Source organism: Macrotis lagotis, chromosome 5 (assembly GCF_037893015.1).
Source record: "Macrotis lagotis isolate mMagLag1 chromosome 5, bilby.v1.9.chrom.fasta, whole genome shotgun sequence".
NCBI classification, from domain to species: domain Eukaryota; kingdom Metazoa; phylum Chordata; class Mammalia; order Peramelemorphia; family Peramelidae; genus Macrotis; species Macrotis lagotis.
Genome location: NC_133662.1, coordinates 257,889,387 through 257,914,485, shown reverse-complemented (window position 1 = coordinate 257,914,485; position 25,099 = coordinate 257,889,387). Strand labels below are relative to the sequence as shown.

At 43.4% G+C, this 25,099-nt stretch overlaps 1 protein-coding gene across 7 annotated transcripts in view; it reads left to right on the top strand.

The window, feature by feature from the left end:
* The window catches only part of KLHL24 (kelch like family member 24), a 44,290-nt gene that overhangs the window by 12,428 nt on the left and 6,763 nt on the right, over positions 1–25,099 (top strand). For 5 of the 7 annotated variants that reach the window (XM_074189507.1, XM_074189511.1, XM_074189509.1 and 2 more), the window contains 5 exons: positions 1,117–2,095; positions 10,140–10,324; positions 12,799–12,917; positions 16,700–16,888; positions 18,090–18,278. In XM_074189507.1, the coding sequence (XP_074045608.1) occupies positions 1,176–2,095; positions 10,140–10,324; positions 12,799–12,917; positions 16,700–16,888; positions 18,090–18,278 (1,602 nt within the window). In that variant the 5' untranslated portion in view covers positions 1,117–1,175. Of the gene's footprint in view, positions 1–1,110; positions 2,096–10,139; positions 10,325–12,798; positions 12,918–16,699; positions 16,889–18,089; positions 18,279–25,099 lie in introns of all 7 variants that reach the window. The other 2 variants (XM_074189506.1, XM_074189508.1) reach the window with 1 other exon arrangement.

Here is a 25,099-nt window from a genome sequence, read left to right as displayed (position 1 = left end):
ATTTTTATTAAGACATCTTAATAAATGGCACACTTCTCAGGGGGAGAGGGGCACCAAAATCTGGAACTGCTAGGTGTTATATATATACTTTGAAAAGTTTTGTTCCTCTCCCTTCTGGCCAGTCATTCTCAAAGGAGACTGATACAGACCCTAAATTAATCTCAGAACCAGGTGGGGCAGACCCAACCTACAGGTTTTGATCAGATTGAGGTCATAGGCAACAATAAAGGCAGACCCCAGTCTTTGTAAAGTAAACTAACAAATTCTTCCTTCACATTCTTGTGGAACCCAAACGCTCGCATATTCCTCCCAATTCCCCTTTTTCTTTTTTTTTTTAAATAAGAATTTGGGTTCCACACCTTATGATTTCTTTCTTAAATCACAATCCTTGTTATTGACATGACTGACTTTCTTCTATTAAAATTTTTGCTTCCTCATTATCAGAGACATGGACCCATTCTATTTTCCAGGTTTGCCAACTTTCTGATGTCCCTGCTTATTTACTTTATTACTTGCCTATTGTCATCTGTCTTTAGGCAGCAACTTGATAAATTCAGTTTACCACAAAACTCTTCCTTCTCTAACCAACAGATTGTCTAATACAACTCTCTCATTTGTGTGGTTTAGCCAGACAGCAAGTCCAGGACCCTAGCTGTTTAACTGGTAATTGTTTCCATTACAGCTTAGAATCTAACCAGGATATAAATTGGAATTCCATAGCCCAACTCCCATCCTGTGCCCAAATAGCAGACCCTGAAGTCTGGATAACAACTCCCTGACCAGTCCTTGGCAGATAGTATATGCAGTGGTAATCACAATTTTCTTTACCATAATGGATCCTGACAAGGGATCCCGCTACCATCATTACATCTCACATGAGTCTCAGTCCACCTATCTTTGTAAATTGTACAGCCCAGAATATGTGTACCCTGCTTCTGGACATAAGTCCACAGTCATCTGCAACTCCCCAGGAAAGCATCCTGGCTAGACTGGTATAAACAGTAGTCACCCTGAACTCGGTCGTGTGCAACAGCAGAGTATTTTTTAAAAAATGAAATTATTAGCTGTTTTTTTGCCAATCAGAAATGTTGCTTTTTTTTCCCCCTCCACTTTTAGGAAGAAAGGAAGATCCCTAGCAGGCCTTTCTCCCAAGTATATAGCCAACTGATGTAACCATGGTACTAATCCTGGGCCGCAGACTGAACAGAGAGGATCTTGGGGTGCGTGATTCCCCAGCCATTAAGCGTAAAGTGTTTGAAATGGACCCCAAATCTCTCACAGGCCATGAGTTTTTCGACTTTTCTTCAGGATCCTCCCACGCTGAAAACATACTCCAGATCTTTAATGAATTCCGAGACAGTCGCCTGTTCACAGATGTCATCATTTGTGTGGAAGGGAAGGAGTTCCCCTGCCACCGGGCAGTCCTCTCAGCCTGTAGCAGTTACTTCCGAGCCATGTTTTGTAATGATCACAGAGAAAGCCGCGAGATGCTGGTGGAGATCAATGGCATTTTGGCTGAAGCGATGGACTGCTTTCTGCAATACGTTTATACTGGAAAGGTCAAGATCACCACTGAGAACGTCCAGTACCTCTTTGAGACATCAAGTCTCTTTCAGATCAGCGCCTTGCGTGACGCCTGTGCCAAGTTCTTGGAGGAACAACTGGATCCTTGCAACTGCCTGGGGATTCAGCGTTTTGCCGATACGCACTCCCTGAAGACCCTTTTCACCAAATGCAGGAGCTTTGCTCTACAGACTTTTGAGGACGTGTCCCAGCACGAAGAGTTCTTGGAGCTTGGCAAAGATGAGCTCATTGATTATATCAGTAGCGATGAACTGGTGATTGGCAAGGAAGAGATGGTCTTTGAAGCTGTCATGCGTTGGGTCTATAGGGCGGTTGATCTGAGAAGACCGTTATTGCAGGAGCTTCTGACCCATGTGAGACTGCCTCTCATACATCCCAACTACTTTGTGCAGACTGTTGAAGTGGACCAATTAATCCAGAATTCTCCTGACTGTTACCAGTTACTGCATGAAGCCAGGCGCTACCACATCCTTGGGAATGAGATGATGTCACCACGGACAAGGCCACGAAGGTGAGCACCTTTTCAAAGACCTGAAGTCAGTCCTATTTGACAGGTGGCTTGGGGTGACTTTGGCCAGACCTAGAGTAGGGGAAGTCTGGGCCTCAGCATGGACAAGGAGCTGACAGATCTTTGGGCTGGTTAGAGAACACATGTGGTCAGCTGTGGGTTGAAGGCCAGGAAAGACAGTGTTTGATGCTTTTCTTACAGTAGCAGGTCATGGTAAAGGTCAGAGAGACACTTTCCCTGCAGCAGACCCAGCTGCCCCAACATTGCCCTCATTGGGGGGCCTCCATGTTGGCTCTCCTCATAGCTGGTGCCACTGTTGAGCTGCCCGTAGGCCCAGTTGGCCTGGAGCTTCTACAGATGTGGTCTCATCTTATCATCATGCCATCCTGGGAGCAGGATGTCTTGTGATGAAGGTTGAAGGAGAGTTGAGGGTCAAGTTGGGAAATTGGTGTGCCAGGCCCTGGGGTACAGAGAAGAATAAAGTCAGATTGCCCTCAAGAAGCCCACAGTCCAAGGGTGGCCCACATGTGCATAGATAAGCTGGGGTACCCAGCAGAGGGAAGGCAGATGGGAAGGTGCATTTAGCTGGGATAACCAGGCACTGAAGATGAGGAGGGAGGGTGTTGCATACATGAGGCACAGCCAGAGAAAAAGCCTGGAGGTGGGTGGAGTGTCCCGTGTGAGGGTCCAGGTCAGGAGACTGGAGGGAGCATCAAGGGGAAGACGCCTAGAGAAGGAGCAGGGAGCAGCTTCTGGGGAGCTTGAAAAGGAAGCAGCATTTTAGATTTCATCCTGGAGGCCATTGCCTGGTTGAACTAATAGCCAGATAAAGAATCAGAGGCCAAGGGATTGATTCTTCCTTGGCCTTCTCTAGTTCATAACTCTTCCCCACCTAGTCAAAATTGTGATGGTCCTGCATCTGGCCAGGGCTGACATCACTCCCTGATCTCTAGATCACCCCCATAGACCTTCAGGAGGTATACAGGATGGGAGAGAAGGAGATAGCCTTTGTAAACACATGCCAGTTTAGTTCAGTTGGAAGAGGGATTGATTCACCCCTTCTTTTACCCACAGCTTTGGGGTTACAAAGATGAAATGAAAGTATCTTTAGATAAAGGCACATACTGAGAAATGAATACAAAATAATTCAAAGGAGAAGAAAGTCCCAGGAAAACAGGGTCTTCTGGGGCCCCTCTGGCCATTGGTCTACAGAGGTCTATATGTCCCTTCTCAGAATTGTGTTTTTAAATGCAGACAAAGTACCACAGGTTACAGTGGAAATCAATTATTCCAAAAGAGAGTTGACAAAATATCTTTTAAAAAGAAGTTCATAGATCTCTGAATTAGAAAGGCTTTTCCATAGGAGGTGGTGATTGAACTGAGCCTTAAGGGAAACTGAGGGATCTAATTGGCAAAGCCAAGGTAGGAGTCCAGGCATGGGGGGTTGCCTGTGCAAAGGGGTGGAGGCTGGCAGTGGAGTGAGGAGACCTGCTAAGAGTGGCCAGAAGCCGGTTTAGCTAGAACCAGGCTTTTGTTGTGATCCACTCGAGCTGCCCTCTATCCCCAGGAAACTTGGGCTGTGATCAAGTTCCCTACCCATGCTTTAAATGGCCACTTCCTTGTGTTGTATTTAAATTATCATTTGATTTATAGGAACTCATTTTGCAGAACTTTGAAAGGCCACATCTCTTGTGTCTGTTTTATTAATGAGAGAAGTCCTGGTTGTTTTTTTTAAACAGTCAGAAGAAAAATCCTATAGTAAATTGTTATTGAGTTAGAATAACTGGATCTAAGAGCCTCTGCTGAGAGTGCATTTGACTTCATGTTGGGGAAGGCCTGGGGAGCAAGCTGCCACCAAATGGTTGGAGAAAGGAATCTCAGAGTCGAAGAGACTTTTGTTTTGGTCCAACTAAAACTGAGCAAGAGACTTTCCTCAAAAAGTTCCCCAACGGCCGGCTGTCATGAAGAGATTGATCCATCTGCTCCTCAGGAGCCCGTTCTTTCATTTTCCTTGCATGACCCATTTTCCTGCACCCTATTTGCTTTCATTGGAATGATTTTTTTCCCTTTTAATTTCTTAAACTTTGAACCAGAAAATCTTCAGCCAACATGAACATTTCCTTTCACAAAGAAGACTGGAGAGAGATTTTTGTTACACGAAAACATGCTTCTCCCACAGTTAGCCGATTCCTTTTAATAGGTTTGAACATCAGCATGGTAGTGCAACATTGCCCTGTTCATACTCTCTTCTCCTCTCCTCTGGTATTTTAAAAATGTTTTATTGACTCTAATCTCCATTCTTCCCCTTTTTTTTGCATCACTATCATTGTTCTGCCCCCCCTTCCCCCAATCAGAATTGTGAAGCTAGAAGGCACCCAAGAGGTCAGCTCATTTTAGGTCCCTCGTTTTACAAGTAACAAAAAGGGACCAGAGCTGCTCAGCTGCTTGTCCAGGGACATGCAGCTCCTTGGAGACAGAGTTAAGTCCAGGACTCAAATCTTTTGTCTTGAGCCGGTAGAATGCTGTTTGGTTTACAAAGCCCCTTGGGGAGTGAGAGAGAGGAGGACACTTATCCCCATTTTGCAGGTAAGGAAATGGAGGCTTGGGGGCATGTGAGATGTGGAAGATAGGATTCCAACCCCTGTCTCTGTATTCTGAGACCAGCACACTCCATGTCGCCCCTTCTTGAGGAATTCTATCATCTCCCTTCTGGGAAGCAGCATCTCAAAGTCTCCCATTGATTCTGGGGCTGCTGTTTCACAGATTTTCTTAGAGCTTATGAATTGTGAAGGACCATTTATAGCTTTCTAATAAGTTCCTCCCGTTGTGCCAAAAGTCTAAAGGCTCACTTCTCAGAAGTGCTATAGACCTGATGGAGAGAGGGCTGGACCTGGAGGTAGGAGTGGCCAGGAGCCCTGGGTGGTCGATGGAGAGGGGTGGGGAGAAGCCTTGATCAACACAGGCCAGAACTCGGCTCTGGGTGGAGAGGGAGGGGTGGAATCCCAAAAACTTGACACTTGATCTAGGGATAACTCAAGAGTTGAAAACAGGAACCCCTAGATGGGGAGAGATGCCTGTGGCAGAAATGGGAGAGGTTAGGGAGAAAGAGGAGGAGTTCTGTTGGGACCAGGCAGTGGCACTGAGGGCAAGACTGACCCATAGGCCCGATCTTGGGACTAGATGGGAAGAACAGACCTGAGAATCATCCATGGAGAGAGGAGACTGGAACCAAAATTAGGTTTTTAGTGGAGGAATTTCTTGCTTGCTCTTCTTCTCAAGGTGCTCGACCTAACCACTTCACTTCCATGCTTGGGCTCTCCTCCTTTGCCACCCTCTCCCTACCTCCACCTTGGTTCTGTTGAAGCCTGGCCGGCTCACCTCATGGCTTCTGTTACCACCTTGGTGCTCATACTCCAGAGGTCTCATCTCTCCCCTGGCTCTGGCCCATGACTGCCTCCACATGTCTGCTCCTTGCAATGCTTATTCCCCTCCCCCTCAACATCTGTGTTTCTGTGAGTGGCCACACTGGTCTTCATTAGGAGGCATTTCTGTTCTTCTCCCTACACCTCTGCTAAGATATCACATCCTGTTAAGCCTCCCTCAGCGTGAGGGTGCCGTCCTATCTGCCCTTTCTCAGCACCAGGCCTTCCAGACCGGGAGCCCTTGGGCTCCAGGACCTCCCTCAGCAGAGGATACTCTTAAGGATTTGTAGGTAGGAAAGAGCACAGAGCTGGGGGTTAGACACTTCTTTCTCAAGAGGCAGCACCTGAGTTAAACCTTGAGGGAACCAAGAATTCAAAGAAGTTGAGGAAGATATGGAGGTGGCTGGTGGGGTCTCAAGGTCATCAGTCTAAGTTTGGCTGCATCAAAGACTGGAGAGGGAAGTGACATGAGAGAAATCATGGAAATGAGGTGGGAGCTAGATGATGGGGGCTGTAGATCCCACAATGAGGGCTTTGTATGTCATCCTAAAGGAAATTGGGGATCATGGAAGATTGTTAAGCAGAGGAGAGTCAGGTGCCTTGGGAAGGTGCTGGAGTGTAGAAGGAAGATTCTAGAAGCAGGGAGACCAACCACAGTGGGCTATGAGGCTCTCAGCTGACTCATGCAGCCTGCCTTGAACCTTGCCCATGTTTGGGGCAGGCTGTAGCTTAGGATGGAGTTCTCTGTAGTGGGCAAGGGAAGTTAATCTTGTTCTGGGTTAGTAGTGTACCAATATATGTGTCATGAGAACTTGGTAACTTTGACAGTTGAATAATGTCACTTGTGAGAGACTGAATCTACTCAGCTAGGTCTGAATGTGAAGGCTTGAAAGAGTGCTCTGATAAGCCTGGGGCTCAGTCGCAGGAGCCCTCCTCTCCCCTCACCCCCCAAACACTCTGCAGCTTTGGACTGGGGCATCACCATAACTCTCTAATGTTTAATCATAGCAAGGAAAAAAGAGCTCATGGAGTTAAAGATGTAGCATCGGGGGGCGGCTAGGTGGCACAGTGGATAAAGCACCGGCCCTGGAGTCAGGAGTACCTGGGTTCAAATCTGGCCTCAGACACTTAATAATTACCTAGCTATGTGGCCTTGGGCAAGTCACTTGGCCCCATTTGCCTTGCAAAAACCTAAAAAAAATGGTATAGCATCGGGAAGCCCAGGGTCCCTTCCCTCCCACTCTTGCTTGCTCCGAGGTGGGGGATATAATCTGCTTGTCCATATGGGATAGGAGTGGGTCTCCAAAGGGTAGGAATGGGTAACTTTCCCATTTTCGTTATAGCATCACGGGAGGAAGAAAGGCCCACGAGGGCACTATCATCTCACCCTCCGATTTCAGTCAGAGTGATGATTGCTCTTGTCCTTCTCTAGCTCAAGTTGACCTGATTCCATATTAGGCAGAAAGGGAATCTCTGGGACCTTTAATCTTTAGCTACATTGACTTTTAAAGTATAAGTTGCCCAATTTTAGATCTTGTGAATCTTCCCGAGTGTCCCAAGGGGTAGAGGCACAATACAGTTGTATCTATCCCTATCAACCAGGAACCTACCATATGAAGAACAATGGAATTTAACAGAAACATAAGTGTTCGTTGAGTTACCTCCCTTTGCCTTGGATGATACGTTGGTTTCTTTTTTTTTCTTTTTTCTTTTCTTTTTTTTTTTTAGGTTTTTGCAAGGCAAACGGAGTTAGTGGCTTGCCCAAGGCCACACAGCTAGGTAATTATTAAGTGTCTGAGACCGGATTTGAACCCAGGGACTCCTGACTCCAAGGCTGGTGCTCTATCCACTTCGCCACCTAGCCGCCCCATTACGTTGGTTTCTTTTACTAGACTCCTTTAATCTGGTCAGGGGAAGAGTAGTGGGGGAGTACTGAGAAATAAAAGTAATGTGAAAAATAAAAGATAATAGCAAAAAAAAATTAATGTGTCAACTGAGGAGAAGAAACATTTTTAACTAACAATAAATTACAGGTTCTACATCACAAAATTAGCAGGGGATGTAGAACGTTATCCTTTTACTTCCAAGTTAAAGAGACTCTCACATAGAAACACAGTTCTCTAACTCCATCCTTTCTGACCCCTACCTTGTCCTGGAAACACTTCTCACTATATAACTAGCAATTAGTTGAAGGCATCCATAGAGACATAACCCTATATAAACTGTCTAGTGCTTGCTGTGATGGTGTAGGTGGAAATTTGCCTACTTAGCAGTTCTGAGTCACTTAAGAGTTTAGTTTAGGGTCATTTCTGACATCTTCTGCCCAGGTTACTTGAAAGGGCAAGTTGAGTCCATAAACCTAGACCATATAATTCCACTCTTCTATTTCCCCAAACCTGCAGGAGGCAGAGATTTTTTTTTTTTAACAAAAATAAGGGATAGTATGGTGGGCATAGAGAGCTGAACTATTTTTCAGAGAGTTCAGGTTATTGTCTCTGTTTCTCTTGATAAATTATTAGATCCTCATGAGCTTCCCTGGGGAGCTTTCCACTCGTAATTCTGCATAGTCGCTTACTACTGGGGAAGGGAAAGAACTGGAGAAACTCAAAGGAATAATTCATATCCTGATTTTTGAAGGTCTGTATTTAATATCCCAACTTTTGGGGGATTGAAGTTTACCATTAATAAAGGTTATGGTAACCTCAAAAGTTGTTGCAGTTTTCCCAAACAAAGCACTCTGACTTCTTATGGAACCTACTTCCCTTTTCTAGGAGTCAAAATGCCTCCCATCTTACAGTTAAGAGTCTAGAGTTTGGGAATAAATTACCTTCCCTTGTTTTCATCAAGTTCAAAAAAGTTCATTTGTGTCCAACCCTTTCTTGTCAAAGCTCCTGGAGGCTTTTGCCATTTTCTTCTTTAAGTTTCCATCAAGATTTGGGTTCAGGTCCTCTTCTTCCATCTACTATTTGTCTAATGTGCAAATTATTTAATCTCAGGGAATGAATGAACGAATGAGCCATCATCTTACCACCATGGCTCACAAGCCCAGTGTCATCCTGGGCTCCTCATTCTCTTATCCTCCCATAACCAGTCTACTGATAAGACCTGGCTATTTCACCTCTGTGGAACCTCTTCCATAGGCCCCCTCCTCTTCTCTGACCCTTTTCCCCCACCTTGGGGCAGCTTTTAGCACCTCACTGCCGATCTTATTGCATACCTCCTGGGCAGGTCTTTCTTCCTCAGACCTCTTCCCCACTCCAGTCGGCCACCAAAGTGATTTTCCACAACACATTCTTTGATCAAGCAACAGCCTCCTGGGGTCCCATACCGAGGGTGTTATCTCTCTATTTCTCTCTGTCATCTCGTTACAGTCCTTGGTATGCAGTAAGTGCTTCTTAATTTTTTTATTGATTGGAATAAGGTACACCCCACCCCATCTATTCAGGCAGAGAGGTGGAGGTCTCAGGAATAGGGGAGACCTTTGGTAGGTCTGAGGGCCCTTATGTTCCCAGTTGTTAGTGATAAGGTTGACAGTATGGAAACAGGATACAGATCACAACCAGTCTCTATTATCCTCTTAGACTTCTCCATGCCTTCTTGCCTTGTCAGAGCAGGGATTGAGCCCTGGCTCCCCAGGAGGCTCAGCCCAGCCTGCTGTCACATCACCTCTCATGGAAACTGGTTCTGACTTCTGTGCCTTTTGTGCCCAACTTCTTTCCTTGGGGTGAGTGGTGAGCAGGAGTTTTAGATGAGATGAAGATTGCACTTACTGTTTTGTTTTCAAGACTCTGACAAGTCACTTCCAGTGTTGCTTGACCCCTGAGACAAAGGAAATCCTTGATATTTTTAGGCCTGGTATTTTTAGATCCATAGCATGAGAGCCCTTTCAGAGACCTTAATGAGTCTAAACTCACTTTAAGAACTTTTAATTTTCTTTAAATTAGTTATTTGACAGTTGCCCCCCCCCATTGAGAGAGAGAGTGTGTGTGTGTGTGTGTGTGTATGTGTGTGTGTATATGGACACATGTACTAAAACATGTATAAGGAAATGGTCTCAGGCTGTCTACCATCTAGGGGTTGATAGTGAAGCCCTACCCTTTCTAGTGAACTCTAGGCTTGATTTGATTGCCATTGTTACTTGAGCAACAATAAGGGATAGGGAGATGGGCCAGAATTTTCTGCTGGCCAAGCCTTGGGTCTTGGGAGAAATCTGAATGGGTTGGGGAAGAAGGAGGCATGATCTGATGCTCCCACTTGGTTTGACAGGGTGACCTAAGTTTCTGCTTTCCCACCATTGAGACACTTTTCTGCCCCAGCAAACTAAGTTCGTCTCTTCCTTGCTTAGATTGACTTTGAGGAAAGGGGCAACATCCTTCAAGATCGCTGCCCTCTTTGGTTTGAAATTGAAGACTGCTTTGTGTTTTTCTTCAACATTTCCAAGCTTTCAGGTCTAAAGCAGTCTGGATTGTTTTCAGTGGGAAAGTTAACTCCCCGATTCTCCCTCATACTGGGTTGTATCTCGCATCCATTAATCTAAGGAGCACTTGAAGGTAGACTAAATCACATTTTCCTAATGCTTGTCTACTCATGATTGCCCCTTATGTCCCCTTTTAACATTCTTTTAGATCAACTGGCTTCTCGCAGGTGATTGTGGTTGTCGGAGGTTGCGAGCGAGTTGGGGGCTTTAATCTGCCCTACACAGAGTGCTATGACCCTTTTACTGGAGAGTGGAAGTCTTTGGCCAAGTTGCCGGAATTTACCAAGTCCGAATATGCAGTGTGTGCTCTGAGGAATGACATTCTTGTCTCAGGTAAAAATATTTGCATCATTAAAGATGGTGTCATCTCCATACTGAGAGTCTTCATGAAAGACAAGTGTCTCCATCACCAAGATAAACTGAACTTTAAAAAGCAAAATTAACTCTATTTTATAAAATATGAATTAAGGAGAGATTATTTGCTTTTGCAAAAAACATTGTGTTATAAAAAATAGATTTCCTTAAGGATTCCTCTACATATACTACTGAAGAACAGTGAACATTTGATTTAGTCAGTGAATCATTACTTAGCTTCTTTTTGAATCATTTCAAGGTGCTTAAAATATGCATCACATCCTCTCTTTGTAGAGGTGGGAGGCTGCCACACACTGGGAGACTTGGGGTTCAGTTCACAACAAGTAGATACAAGTGCCTGCAGTAGGCAGATACAGAAAAGGAAGTAATCCCACTCTCACAGGATTTACCTTGAAATGAGAGAAGAAATAATAAGATAGTCTCTGTGTACTTTGTAAATGTTCACAGAATAAACATGGCATGTCCACCTAGTACATTATTTGCCAGCTTACCTCCATACAAAGTTAGAGAGAGACCCACTGGCAGCTGGGGCCCATCAGGGAAGGCTTCCTTAGAACCAGCTGCTTGAGTTTCTATCAGGAGGAAGAGGAAGATCAATATGTCGAATAGCTTGACTGATCTGCTTTTTCTCCCTCCCCTTTTTTTCCTTGTTATAAGGGCTGATTGTGGGTGGAGATTGGGATAGGTCAGAAGACAAAGATGGTGTCAAAACAAAGATTTCAGTAGGAACATTTTACAGTAATAGAGAACACCCTTAAAAACTAGCTTTTCTAAGTTGCCTCTTGTTTTCTGGAATTGTTGTGAAACCTTTTAAAAATGAAATTTGAATTCTCTTTAACCAAAGCTTCATAGTCTATTGCAGTCTTTGTATGCTCGTGTCTTTTAACCCTTTCACTCACTAAAATCAAAGGCATAAATCTTGCTTTAGGAAATTAGAGACATTGGCAGTTTTTTCACAGTATAACCAAAAATATATGACCTTTTTATCCTTTTATCTTCTTATCCTTTTGACATACTAGGTCTATATTCCCTTAAAAAAGCCCTTCTATTCAGGTTCTACCCATGAAGGTGAGTTGAGGTTCCAGAGGGGCTTAGTCTCTCTCCCTTGGGGGGCAGATGGGCATGCCAGCAAAGATGAACTAGATTTTCACATGGGCATGTGACACTCAGAGAAGCCTGGGCTCCCTGCAGGCTTTGGAGTTTTCTGGTGTGTATTCTATACTTGATAGATGGGGGAGTAAATAGAAAACCAGTTTGGAGGCTGGGAACCCCAAATCCAAGTTCTGTCTCTAACATGCTGGTCCTGTGACCCTGGGCTTGAGCCAACTCTCTGAGACAGTAGGAGCAGATGCTTTCCTTCCCTGGAAGTTCCAATAGCAGTGGAATCACAGAGACTTCCCCCAACCCCCAGTTTATAATTGTGACAGATTCCATTGTCATTGAGTTTATCCTCAATGCATATAGTCCTTAGTGAAACAACATTCATTTTAACATAAAGAACAAAATGTTAAAATTATTCTAAAATTAAGTATTAGATAGGAGAACTAATTTTGGGTATTTTTGCTGGCAGAAAACACCTAGATTGTCACCTATTTTGCTCCTAATTTTGCCCTCTCCTCTTTCTCATATAAAAAAACTAAATATATTTGAAGTTGTATTGAAAGTGCTGCTGATCTGTATCCACATCAAGAATTGAGAATGAAAAAGCATACTTGACACAATTGGTTTTGGAGGCATTTGATTTTTCTCTTTGTCTACAAGACTTTCAAACATAAGAGAATATTATATTAGAATGATAACAGAACTCAAACCAGCATGACCTTGACCTGGATGCCCTTGAAGTCTCCTCCAGCTTTAAATCTGTGGAGTCTGTGATCTGAGAGTTTTTTCCCTTCCTGATACCATCAGTTTTAATAATAACTTGTTACAACTTGTCCTCCTATGAATTTATTGAATTCCTTCTTGAATCTATCAGCCTTGAATTACATGGAGGTAATACTATGTTATAGATTTAATATGGCCTTCCAGTTAGTATACTTGCATTTTAGCCATGATTAAATCAATGAATTGATAACTGGGAATTTCAGGCACCTTGCTGGGAAGCTGAGTAAGATACTTCAGAACTAGAAGGTGGACAGACATTCTAGTGTTAGATGGCACTTGTGTTGATCAGAGCTTTAAAAATTAGTTAATTTTCCATAAGCTTGATATGGTATAAAGGACTTTTCTTAGGTTAGACCAGAGGACCTTGGTTCAAGTCTTCCTTGGATGACTTGGGCCAGCTTTCTTCCAGACCTTGAACCTCCCCTTCTTCATCTCTAAAATGAGGGCTTTGGATTATTGGCCACCAAGATTTCTTGTAGTCCTCAAGCTGTGTATGATCCCTGTCAAAAATGGCAATAAGATGTTGTGTGTTTGTGTCATTTTTAAAGGGGGAAGAATCAATAGCCGTGATGTTTGGATTTATAACTCAAAGCTTAACATTTGGATCAGAGTTGCTTCTCTCAATAAGGGCAGATGGCGTCACAAAATGGCGGTCCTCCTTGGTAAGGTAAGAGCTAGAGCAGTTTATTTGGTGAATATTTGCTGACTGGCACCAAAATAATGACCCCTGCTAACTATTCAGTCATGGTTCTGTTGATTACATTTCAAGAAAGACTTTATAAAAAAGTCAGGGCAGACCCAGCAAAGGGCAGTTCTAGGAAATAAGGTGGTCAGTAGTAGACCAAAGGTTAGAATGTGAAGGCTGGCAAAATAGAGGCATTGGTAGAATTCTGTATGTGGAAATGAGTTTCAGCTTAAACTCAGACAGCTAGAGCATATTTCCCTAGAACTTGAGTCTTGGAGAGCTTTTGAGGACAAAGTAGAACCACAGAATGCCTTAAAAGTCTTTAGGTCTGGCCCATCCCTCTTTGACTGAGACACATGGGCCAAGGCCTAAGTAGAATAGAGCTCTATAGGAAAGAACAACAACAAGAAAGGAAGGGTGCGGGGCGGCTAGGTGGCGTAGTGGATAAAGCACCAGCCTTGGAGTCAGGAGTCCCTGGGTTCAAATCTTGTCTCAGACACTTAATAATTACCTAGTTGTGTGGCCTTGGGCAAGCCACTTAACCCCATTTGCCTTGCAAAAACCTAAAAAAATAAAAAATAAAAAGGAAGGGTGACCATGGACAACACCAAACTGACACCAGATTTGCCCCTAGACTCTGGGAGACCTCACGCATTTGGAAGTCAGCTTTCAGAAGGGTAACAGGAAAACACCCACCCAACTGGTGTGACCTCCAGAGACAAGGCTGACCAGACCCATGGACTGTTATTTTTTTTTTTTCTTGCATGGTTATTAGGCTTTATACATGGATGCTTGTTTTCAGATGTTACCCCATTTTCTTTCACAAGATTCCTGGGAAACAAATATTGCTAGAGGGGAAACTTTGGTTTAAGAGAGCATCATGTGAGAGCAGACACTTGGTGAACCTCTAGGGTCCGTCTCAGTTCTGTGAATTGAAAAATGGTGGAAAGAAACTCACCAGTGAGTCCATCAACATTGTGTGTACGTATCAGATGCTGCTGAGCGCTGGGAATACAGATACAAGTAGAGACAGTCCCTGCCCTCCAGGAGCTTCCAATCTGATGGGGAACAATCTCACATGAAAGGCCTGACAGGAGTGGGAGAAAAGGAAAGTAACCATGGAAAATGAAACCTGACTGAGCTGAAAGGAAGTGACCAAAGGAAGGGCAGAGTCCCTCCAGTGCTTGGATTCTGGAGACTGCAGAACAAAGGGCTGGGCCTGGTAGAAAAAGCCTGGCAAGGCACGGATGAAGCAGGCACAGGGATCCTCGAGAAGCAGATGAGCTTCCTTGTTTCAATAAGTTCAAGAGGAAATTGCTCCAAACCTCCAGGGCAGTAGACTGGGAACCAGGGACATGGCTGGGCCTCTTCCCCAGAGTCTTTGACCTCTCCTCCATAGCTCCTGAAAAACATTTCTTCTCTATTGGTTAGAATGGCTTCATTATATCAGGCAAAGGTTGAGAACAGGGCTGTCCAACCTTACTTTTAAAAGTTTTTGTTGAAACAATAGACAAAATATTTTGATTTTCCAGTTTAGTGAGAGCTCTGCAGTAGCTTGGCTTCATTTACTAAATCCACAGGTGGCTATGTTTTGGACAGCCCTGGTTTAGAATCACAAGGTTGCTTAGAGTTGTTACACTTTTAGAATTACAGAAACAAAGGGATTCGAAGGGATTTGAAAGAATCTTGTTTGAAGGGTGAACCGTGTCAAAAATTTCAGCAGAATATAGCCAGTGAAAGCTGTTCTAGGTGCCACAGATCACCATGTCATGAAGTGACAAGCACCAGTGATCTTTGTGGGCTGGGTGATAGGGCTCAGACCTTCAGCTCCTAGCCCTGAACCCCTGGTTGGTTTTGGAATTGAGGATTGTGATCCAGAAGAATCTGTGCAGAGCAGCAGAGAAGCTGTCCCACCTCCTGTGATCGGAGGGCGGATTAGAACTGCCACTTTTCAAGGAGTGTAATAAGTCCCAGTTTGATCCAAGTTCTCCTGATTGGACCATTCGGAGCAGACTTGAGTACTTTGTGCTGGTCTAAAGTTTCCTAAAGTTCATATGGTCAGGAGCAGGTTGGCTAACTGGCCCAGAGGGTGAGTGAATCATTTGGTCCACTCACAAGATGGAAGCACTCATTGATATTCATGCTAAGGAGTCTTCCTTTCTTCCTAACTAACTTCCATTGGGGGTCACTTTGTGAGGAACTAAAATACGCCTCAAGAAAAAGCATGGGGGTGGCTAGGTGGTGCAGTGGATAGAGCACCAGCCCTGGAGTCAGGAGTACCAAATTCAAATCCTGCCTCAGACGCTTAATAATTACCTAAGTTGTGTGGTCTTGGGCAAGCCACTTAACCCCATTTTCCTTGCAAAAAAAAAAAAACCTAAAAAAAGAAAAGAAAAAGCATGACAAGGCATTTTACCTTGGGATGGATTAAGTAGAGAAAGATAGTAGTTTAGCCTAAAGAAAAGGAAGAATCCGTAGAGAGAAAGGGAGCTATGTGTACAAGCAAAAGGAGATGATGGTATGTCAGACAGACTACTTAGTCAAGAGACCTTGTTTCTGGGTTGGCTCTACCACTGACTTGTCGAGTGGTTTTGGAAAAATCTTCGAATCTGTCTCTTTTCTTTATCCCTCTTAGGTTGCATTTTTATTTTGCTGCCCCTCTCCCCGTCACCCCTCCACCCCCATTAAAATCTTTCAGACTGATCTCCCAGTTCTGCTTATTCATTAAGTTCTTTGCGGGTGCTCTTAGGCACTGAAATATCAAGATAAATACCATACGGACCCTGCTGTAAGGAATGTACAATAGAATCGATGGCCTGCATGCTACCTGGGATTGGGTGGCCCTGGCCCACAGCCCCTCTAGTGATTATCATAAACCAAAGGACCAGCTTTCTCTCTCCCCTCATCCATTGCCTTGAGGTCTGAATAGTTGTTCTTGATGACAATTAGTCAGAGATGATCATGTTACACCTCAAGTGTTGTGTTTTCTGGTTCTTTTATGTTTATTCAGAACATTGTACAAAAGCCGTGATAAACTCAGGAGATCTGGAGACCAAAAAGGGGCAAGGTAGAGTTCCTGCCCCAAGGAGCTCAGAGTCTGCTTGGGGACCCAGATGTTTCTAGAAATAAGTCGACAGACCTGTGTTTCAGGAAGAAGATACTAACCAATTGGGAAATCAGGGAGGACTTCTAGATAAAGTGGTAGTTGAGCTGAGCCTTGTAGGGGAGAGAAGGGTCTTTGTAGGGTGAAAAGATAGGCAGGGAACAAATGTCAGGGGCAGCCTGGGTAAAAGAGAGAGTTGAACAGAGACTGCATGAAGGAGGAGGAGGATGGAAACTACAGTTGAAAGATGCCAGATCATGAAGGCCTGAAATGCCAGTGTGGGCTGGGGTGGGGGGAGGGCAGACAGTGGGGAGGAGGGAGGGTCAACTTTATTTCAGAAATGCTAGTTTTTTTAATCAAGAATTTAGCAAGTGTTTACTGTGTACTGGATACTGCATGGTTCAGAGGGACTAAAAAAAGTATTCGAGTGTCAGGGCAGTAATAGCCATATGTTTGCATATCAGAACATCTTAAAATAACATGATATGACTTCTAATTTAAATATTTGAGCCAAACTTTCTGTAGTCATTGGCCTATATCATCATTCAGAGCTTTCTGAGGGAAAAATTGTTTCCATTATATGCACTAATTGGAATAGAAACTTTAGGGTGAACTTGCTATCAGACAAATGGAGGTAATGTCTATGTCTTGTAAAATATAGGTCTATGTTGTTGGAGGCTATGATGGTCAAAACAGACTCAGCAGTGTTGAGTGTTATGATTCATTTTCCAATCGTTGGACTGAAGTGGCTCCCCTCAAAGAAGCTGTGAGCTCTCCAGCAGTGGCCAGCTGTGTCGGCAAGTTGTTTGTGATTGGTGGAGGGCCTGACGACAACACTTGCTCAGATAAGGTAAGCATGCCTCTGTGCTTTTCTTGACTAAAACTTCTTAATCAGTGGGAGCAGTACATCAATTGGTAATTGATTAATTGATACAAAGGGCTTATCAACTAAATTCTTAACAGGAATGGTTTTTAATATTGCCTAGTGCTCTGTTAGTGTACTCCTTTCTAAAATGAGCTGTTAATTAGGTTGATGCCTGATGGCTCCATGGTTTCATCTCCCTTCCCCTCTTTCTTGTGCTGTCCCCTCTTAGCCATGTTCTCCCTGAAATTCTTCACAGAGTAGTCACCCCAACAGAGTGGGGAGACACGTCATACAATTGCTAGTTACAATTTGGTTTAACTTTTTGGAGTGGGACTGGGCAAAAATCCTTCTTTACAATGTTACTAGAGTTTTTGCCAAGAGCTCACAAAGTATATTTTCAATAAACATGTTGACTGTTTAACTCAGCTGTGTGGTTGGCAGCCAAGGGAACAAATGACCTGAAGAGTTAATACTCGGAGGAATTTTAGAGGGGTCAGAAGAGATCAAAAGAAATTTGGAGGAGTAACCAGAGACCTTTGCAAAGTACATGTTGAGCAAGAGCTCAGTGAGATTTGTGGGAAATGTCATTTTTAGAAAAAAAAAATGGTTAGTTGAATATAGTCTATCCAGTCCACCCAATGTCATTCATTTAGATAATCATCCGAGATGGACAGAAGTGCTGCCTGCCTTTAGCACTCTCTGAAAAAGCAGGGTATCTCTGAGCAGTGGCAGGTTCAAGAGGAGGCGAGTGTCTTATTACAGTCACTGAAGAAAACTCGTTTTGAAAGGTTTTCAAATGGTAGTTTTAGGAAAAGTTATTCCTTCCAGGATAGTTGGCAAGTCTTTCATTATTCACACACACACACACACACACACACACACTGAGTAAATGTACAACAGTGAATCGATTCTGAACAACTCTGGCAAACCTTTGGCACTATCCTGAGACACCATGTATGTGCAGGATGTCCCAGAAATCTTGATTATACTTCTAAGTAAGTTCTGACATGTGATTTCAACTAGACAAATATTACCTTGTTCAAATGTGTTAAATTGTCTGACTCTATGGAGCATTTTTTTTAATTACAAGCTAAGAATTCATTTTTGTGGGGATTTTGGGGGAAAGCTTTTTTTTTTTAAGCCAGGGCTCAGACTCCTAATTAAATGTGTTTCCCTACACTCCCAGGTTCAGTCTTATGACCCTGAAACCAACTCTTGGTTACTTCGTGCCACAATCCCCATTGCCAAGAGATGCATAACAGCTGTGTCCTTAAATAACTTGATCTATGTGGCTGGCGGACTCACCAAGACCATCTACTGTTATGACCCCGTTGAAGATTATTGGATGCATGTACAGAACACATTCAGCCGTCAGGTAATTGTTAGTACAGTAGAATACATCATTGACTGCCCACTTCAGGGCAGGACCTCCTCCAGGTGGGTTCACTGGAATTCCTCCACAAGACTGGCTGGAGAAGTGGACGTGTTTCCCCTCTCTCCTCATCTAGAGGTGCCAAATGCCCTCCTTTAGTCCTTGGTCCAGTCCCTTTCTGCCCTGCAGCTGCTCTGGTGCCCCCTTGGGGTGATGGCCAGAGCCATGTCTTTAATGCATAAAAACAAAAGTGTCAGATGGCCAGTGGAAGCCATTTACCCCTTCACTGTCCAAGAATGATGCTCTATCCATGCCCACTTCTTCCTCTTTGAACTAAAGTATCTTCCCTTTTGGTTTAGTTCCTTTTCTTCTGACCACAAACAGGTTCCTGATTTTAAAAACAAAAACAGCAACAAAAGCCTTCACTCTACATTCTGCTGCTCCCTGGTAGTACCATTGTACTTCCTTTCACTGCCAGATTCCCTTGTAATGCCTCCGATTTCTTGCTTAACCCTTTCCTAAAACTCATTCTTCCCCCAAACTTCTGACCTTCTGATAATATCCTGGTATGCCTCTTTCCTCTTATTGTTTGATCTGTGCCTCCTTTGCTGGTTCCTGTTCCCTTGTCTTGATGCCTGAATGTGTATGTTCTTCCAATTCTTTCCTCAGACATCTGCTCTCACATGGTGCCTTTTTGGGGTGTTTTTGTGAAAAAGAGAAGGGGATTGTAGTTGGTATGCCAGGGGAACTGTAGAGGTCCCCTATGTCTTAATCAGGAATTTCCGGTCACCCTTGAACCATTTTTGAAGCAGAATGGAGGGGGAAGAAGGGAGACCAGAATGGAGAGAGGCTTCAAACTCTGTCCCTGCCCTATGAGGAACAGCTGAATGAACCAGAAGGGTTGCCCCTGAAGGAGAAAAATGTGAGGGGACGTCATAACAGAGGTGGAGTTCCAGAAAGTACCAAGTTAGGAAAAATCTTGCAATAGAAATCTCAGAACTTAAGGGAGAAATGGCTCAGGACAGCAATGCTGAAAAATTGCATCAGTGATCTGTTAAAAACAAAGGTAGGAATTAAAAAAGAAAAGACAAAAACACTATCTCTGTTAAATGGTTGAAGGAATTCACATATCCTATAATAGAAAGTCACTCCTCCTTGACCTTGGGTGGATAACTGAGCTTGGCTGAAGGGGAACAGATGATCTGGACTAACCTTTCTCCCTCTTAGCTGCTTCTGCACCAAAAGTTATACCAAAAATCTGCTATTTAACCTTGTAGAAGTGGGCGTCAGAGTGGGTGGTGTCTTGGTTATTGTCAAATGGGACAGTTCTATGAGTTATCTCGATTTTTCTTTAAGATGTGCAGAAGCAAACTCAGAATTTGAATTGTGCCCACAATATTCTCTAATAGATGAGTTGTATTGAAAAAAATTCAAGTTTTCAGATATTTTCTAGCCAAATTGATGAAAATTGAAGAACCATCATGGGAGGAGGTACAGGACTGTGAGGCACTAAAGTGAAGAAAAGCGGTATGTTAATTTAAGAAATGCCTTTCTAATGTCCTTCAATGGAGCATCTGCCTGGCGCGGGGGGGGGGGGGGTGTCATGAGATCTTGGGAATTATTCTGGCGAAAGTTGAATGAGCTTTTGTCTGAGGCATATGCAGTGTGGTCTATGAACAATGAGTTGGAAAGGGCCTTGGAGAACACTTCATGTGACTTAGCATCCATAGATGAAATATTAACCATCATTATTACTCTTATCAAAAACAACTAATCTGGAAAGTAAGTTGAGGAGAGCTCATTTACAAAACATTAGACTTCCTACCAACTCTGTGCCACCCCCTTAACCCAGAAAACTTGGATATCCTATCTTAAGAAATCATAAACTAAAGCTTCTCAAATCTGTTAGATCCAGAGGGCAAAGTGAAAGTAGAATCCACCATTTCTATCCTGAAAGAAAGCCTTTTGACTGATGAGTGTCATAGCCAAAATCCAGAGCTTCCATATCAAAGGCAAATGCTGTGAGCTGTCAGAAGAAACCAGTGCATCAGATCCAGACAGGATCACACAAGCCTTAGCAGCAGGCACTATCTCGGAAAGAAAATTTTGGAATGCAGCGTCCCAAAGGTTACGTCTTACAACCAAGAATAATTTAGCCTGTAAGACTCAGAATCATCTTAAAGGGAGAAAAATGGATCTTTAATGAAATAGTTAAGCATTTCTGATCAAAATTTTGAACTGAGGGGCGGCTAGGTGGCACAGTGGATAGAGCACTGGCCTTGGAGTCAGGAGTACCTGAGTTCAAATCCGGCCTCAGACACTTAATAATTACCTAGCTGTGTGGCCTTGGGTAAGCCACTTAACCCTATTGCCTTGCAAAAACTAAAAAAAAATTTTTTTTGAACTGTGCTTAGGAAACTTGAAATGCAAACATCAGAGTCAAGACAATTATGTGGATGCTTTTATCCCCTCCTTTGGCCAGCACACTTCATTTTTATGTAAACATTTCTCTTATGGCTTCCTTTCTATAATCTCTCTTGCTCAGTTTTTAACTGGTAATATGCTCCTTGCCTCTGCTCCTCATTCCCCTTTTGGTGTACTCACAACTTTATTTTTTCAGAGACTCTGGTAGTTTGTGACTCACAGACAATACAGTATCTTAGGAAAGAAAATTTGTGTTAAATAATATATAAAATAGGGGCGGCTAGGTGGCACAGTGGATAAAGCACCAGCCTTGGAGTCAGGAGTACCTGGGTTCAAATCTAGTCTCAGACACTTAATAATTACCTAGCTGTGTGGCCTTGGGCAAGCCACTTAACCCATCTGCCTTGCAAAAACCTAAAAAAATAAAAAATAAAAAAATATATAAAATATAATATTTTGGTTTTTTTAAATGACCTTTATTTTGTGGAGAAATTTAGGTTAATCAAAATCACTACTCAGTTTCCCAAAAGCAATTTAGCTTATTTCTACTATTTCACCGAAACCTAGGTCATCATTCATGCAGTGTCTATCCAGGATATGTGTATTTAGGGATTCTGCAGTTGCTCCAAGTATCCCAGAGCCTGGGCAATAGACATTTTCTGTTAGGGTTTTTCTAGTGTGGTAGTTTCATTTGCAGGCTCTACCATTGTTTGAGCCTTCACTTGGGATGCTCCTGGGCTGTTGGATATGCCCTCCTGAGCTGCCAAGAGGAGTTCTGAGACAGATGCTTTTGTAAAACTTGAAGGCTTGGTAAAAATGTCAGTGGCTTTGATTCTGGAGTGGCATTAGTCTCTGAGGGATCTAAATCTCACTTCCAAGCATAATGGAGTAGAGGGGAAGTTTTGTGGTGAGCAGCGTGGAGTGTGTAATGTCTAGTTCTGCCAGGGCCAAGGCAGACAGGCAGAATTTTAAAGAGCTTTTAGTAAAGCATTCATTAAACTTCTCTTTGGGGTTACTGGGTAGCTTAGGACACCAGGCCCTGAGCTTGGTGTCAAATAGGATCTCAGACACTTAATAGCTGTGTAGTCCTGAGCAAGTCATTTTCCCTGAGTAAAACTTCTTCAGTGCCTTTGCTGCAAGAGCTCATAGATGATATTAAAATGCTTTAAGAAAAAAAGACACAAAAGAAGAGCCTTTCAGGTTAAAAGGACCTGGCATTCTCTGGTCCCTAGGGATCATGAAGAGTCAGACATGACTGAACAGGCACCAAAGCATCTCATTGGGTGGGTTCCTTTGGCAGCCGCTTTACTGGACCTTCTCCACCTCGTGCCCTCCAACCAGAGCCGTCCTCTTCTCTTCTTCCTCTCTCTACTTGACTTGCTCTTCTGGAAGAGGAGAGCTGCATCCCACCAGATGGATAAAAGGAGGGATTGTGTCAGGCATCCACCACCAAGCCTCACGCACTCCCTTCTCTCATCTTTTTCCCTTAACATAACAAAGGAACTCCCTTCTGGCATCCTGCTTCAGCATCTTTCAGGCTTGACTCCTCTGGGTCCCCTTCCTGCAGGCCTGTATCTGTTCCTAAACACTTACCCTGACTTCTACTTTTCTCTAGGGCTTGCCTGATAAACTTCCTTACAGCCAGGTTGGCTCTTTTCTAACTCATCAGAAGAATTTCTGTTTTTGTCTTCAGAACAAGATTTTTTGGCAGTACTTTCCCTGAAAAGTAGTCGTCCATTTGGTCCTTACTTATGTTTTCTCTTAATTCTTTGAAATTTCTTCTTCTGCTACCTAGGCTTAATAACAGATTTTCTCAAGGATTCTTCTTCTCTCATCATGTAATGATCACTTGCTCCTATAGTTCTTGTTTCTTCTTCAATAACAAGTTTCTCCTTTTTGTTTAGAATCTTGCGCTTCTTTTACTTGGATTTTTCATTAACCTTGTTTACTTTTCATTTTTGTGGATAGATCTGAGGTTGCTAGGGGTTTTTGCTTGCTCCTTCATTGAATGTTGTCTCCTAAGATTTAAAGATCCTTCTCTTTCTTGCTATGCTTGACTTGGCCAAGCGAGAGACAAGCCTTGCCTCCTTGTTTTAGTTTAAAGCCCTCTTGGTGAGATGTGAAAGATGAGGTAAAAATCTGCTTTTAGTGATTTCTGGCAAGTGGATCCTGTCTCTTGGCATGAGCCTGTTTAGGCAGCCAGCAAAAATGCATCAAAACAGCTACTATGTGTAAGCCCTGGGCTCCAGGAGCTCCTGGTCCTGAGGTCAAACAAGCTCTGTGGAGGAAAAAGAGGAAACTGAGTGGAGGGATGGGGAAGGCTTCCTGGAGGAGCTGGAGCACCCCAGCCTGAGGGATCAACCAAGGTGTAAGGAGCCTGGGAATGTAAGAGGGGACTGGCCAGTGAAGGACTTTGAGTGCCGGGCAGAAGATATTTTGTATTTGTATTTGTTCCAGGGGGGCCACAGGGAGCCACAGTAAGTTATTGAGCAGGGCTAACTTGGTCAGGCTTGTGTTTTAGAGAAATCACTTTGATGACTGCCTGGAAGATAAATCTAAACTTTTATTTTCCTAAAACCTCTTGACCATCTGTTTCCTTCTCAGATTTGTCGTTCTCCTCTGGACCCCTCCCTACTGTCAGTCTGTAGTAGTGACGAGACTCTCTCTTTGCCACCCTCCTTAATGCTGTCTCCATTTCTTCTGATACTATCTCCGTTTTTCCTTCCCATCTCATTCCAAGTCACTCATGGAGCTTGCTCACTGCCAGATCCATCCTTTACAGTTTTTACATGAAGTAACTTTGAGCTGTCTTACCCCTACCTTCTACTATTTCCTGTTTTAGGGGACTCAAGTGCAAGTCACTATTTTTTTCCCTATTAGATTTCAACTGATAAGCCTCACATTTTAGCTTGTGATGTCTTCAGTGCCCAATTCTGTTGTTCAGTGTATTAGCTATTCCTTCCGTCTATGTTTTTATGCAAATATTCAGTAGTAGGGGTCAATGATAGAGCCCAAAAGCAATGTCCAAAATTCTTATTAATATCCAATCTACTTCTCTTTCTTGTCCACTGAATTCCTTCCTTGCATGAGAACTTAACCAAATTCTGTTTGTATTACATCTGGATAAAATATTCTACTTATTATCAATCCCCAAATAGGCACCCAACTACTTAACTTGACTTTCTGCACCTGATGTGGTATCAGGACAGTCCTGGTTTGTTTCTTCCCTTCAGTCATTGTTATCTACATGTGTTTGGACACAAGTAATGTCACGTCTGTAAACTCAGTTCCCTTTTCTCTAAAATAGGAGCAATACTTTATATCCACCTCTGGGTGAGGAAAAGGAGAAGTTACATTATGCCTGCCTCAGTGATATTGTGGATCTCAAATAAGAAGGCACAACATTGCTTTTCAACCTTAAAACAATGGCATTTTTATAGTTATTACCATTTCTCTAAGGTTTTATCAAGTCATGTGCTTTCTTGGATTAGAGCCTCGAAGTCAAGGATTCACCCCTTCAAGGAAACCATTTTCTTCCCTCCTTTTCTCCCATTCTTCTTCCCTCCCTCTCCTTCCATTCTCACCACCACCACCACCCTTGTTTTAGGAAAAATAAACTCTAGGTGCTGGACACCTGCCTAACAAATTAACTTTTAACATACTAAATATATGTTAACTATATATTTGAACATGAACTGCATAAATTGAATGTTTCCTGTATTTTAAAATCTCAGTTTATTTGCTGAAGCACTGATTTTTATTTTTGTAGCCCTTTTTTAATTGAAAGCTTTCTTTTTGCATGACTCCATTTCCCAGTGCACTGTTCCCTTCCCCCCACTCTGAACCTGAGCCATCCCTAATAGAGCACAATTTGTAAAAAAAAGGAAAAGAGAATTCAAAAATCACAGGGTTTCAGAGAGCCTCAGGTCTGATGATGCACCCATGGACTCTTTTTGGGGCCCAGTGTGGCCCCAAAGGATACCACAGCTTTGGGTTTCAATCATTTGACTGTTGTGCAAATGAGTAGTCCCCAACACCTCGGGTTCTGATGACCAAAACATGATTTGAAAAGTCATTTAGCACAAGGCACACCCTGGCTAGCCCAGCCTCAGTATTTCAGTTAGAATTCTTTTATGGGGGACCAACCCTGCTCTCCACCCTGACTCTCACTTCCCGAAACCTTCACTATGATGTGGCCAAGCCCTGCTCCCTCCCACGTGCATTCCCCACCAGTTCTCCTGGCTCAGCCCCAATGCCATCAGCCCTCAAGCCTCCCCTTCCTCTAACCCAGATAAGTGGGACTCCACCTGGCCACCATGACCCTTTCTTCACCCCCTTATGTGGCACATGTTGTCAGGGAACAGTGGTTTGTCTTACGTTGAAAACAAATTTTTATTTGT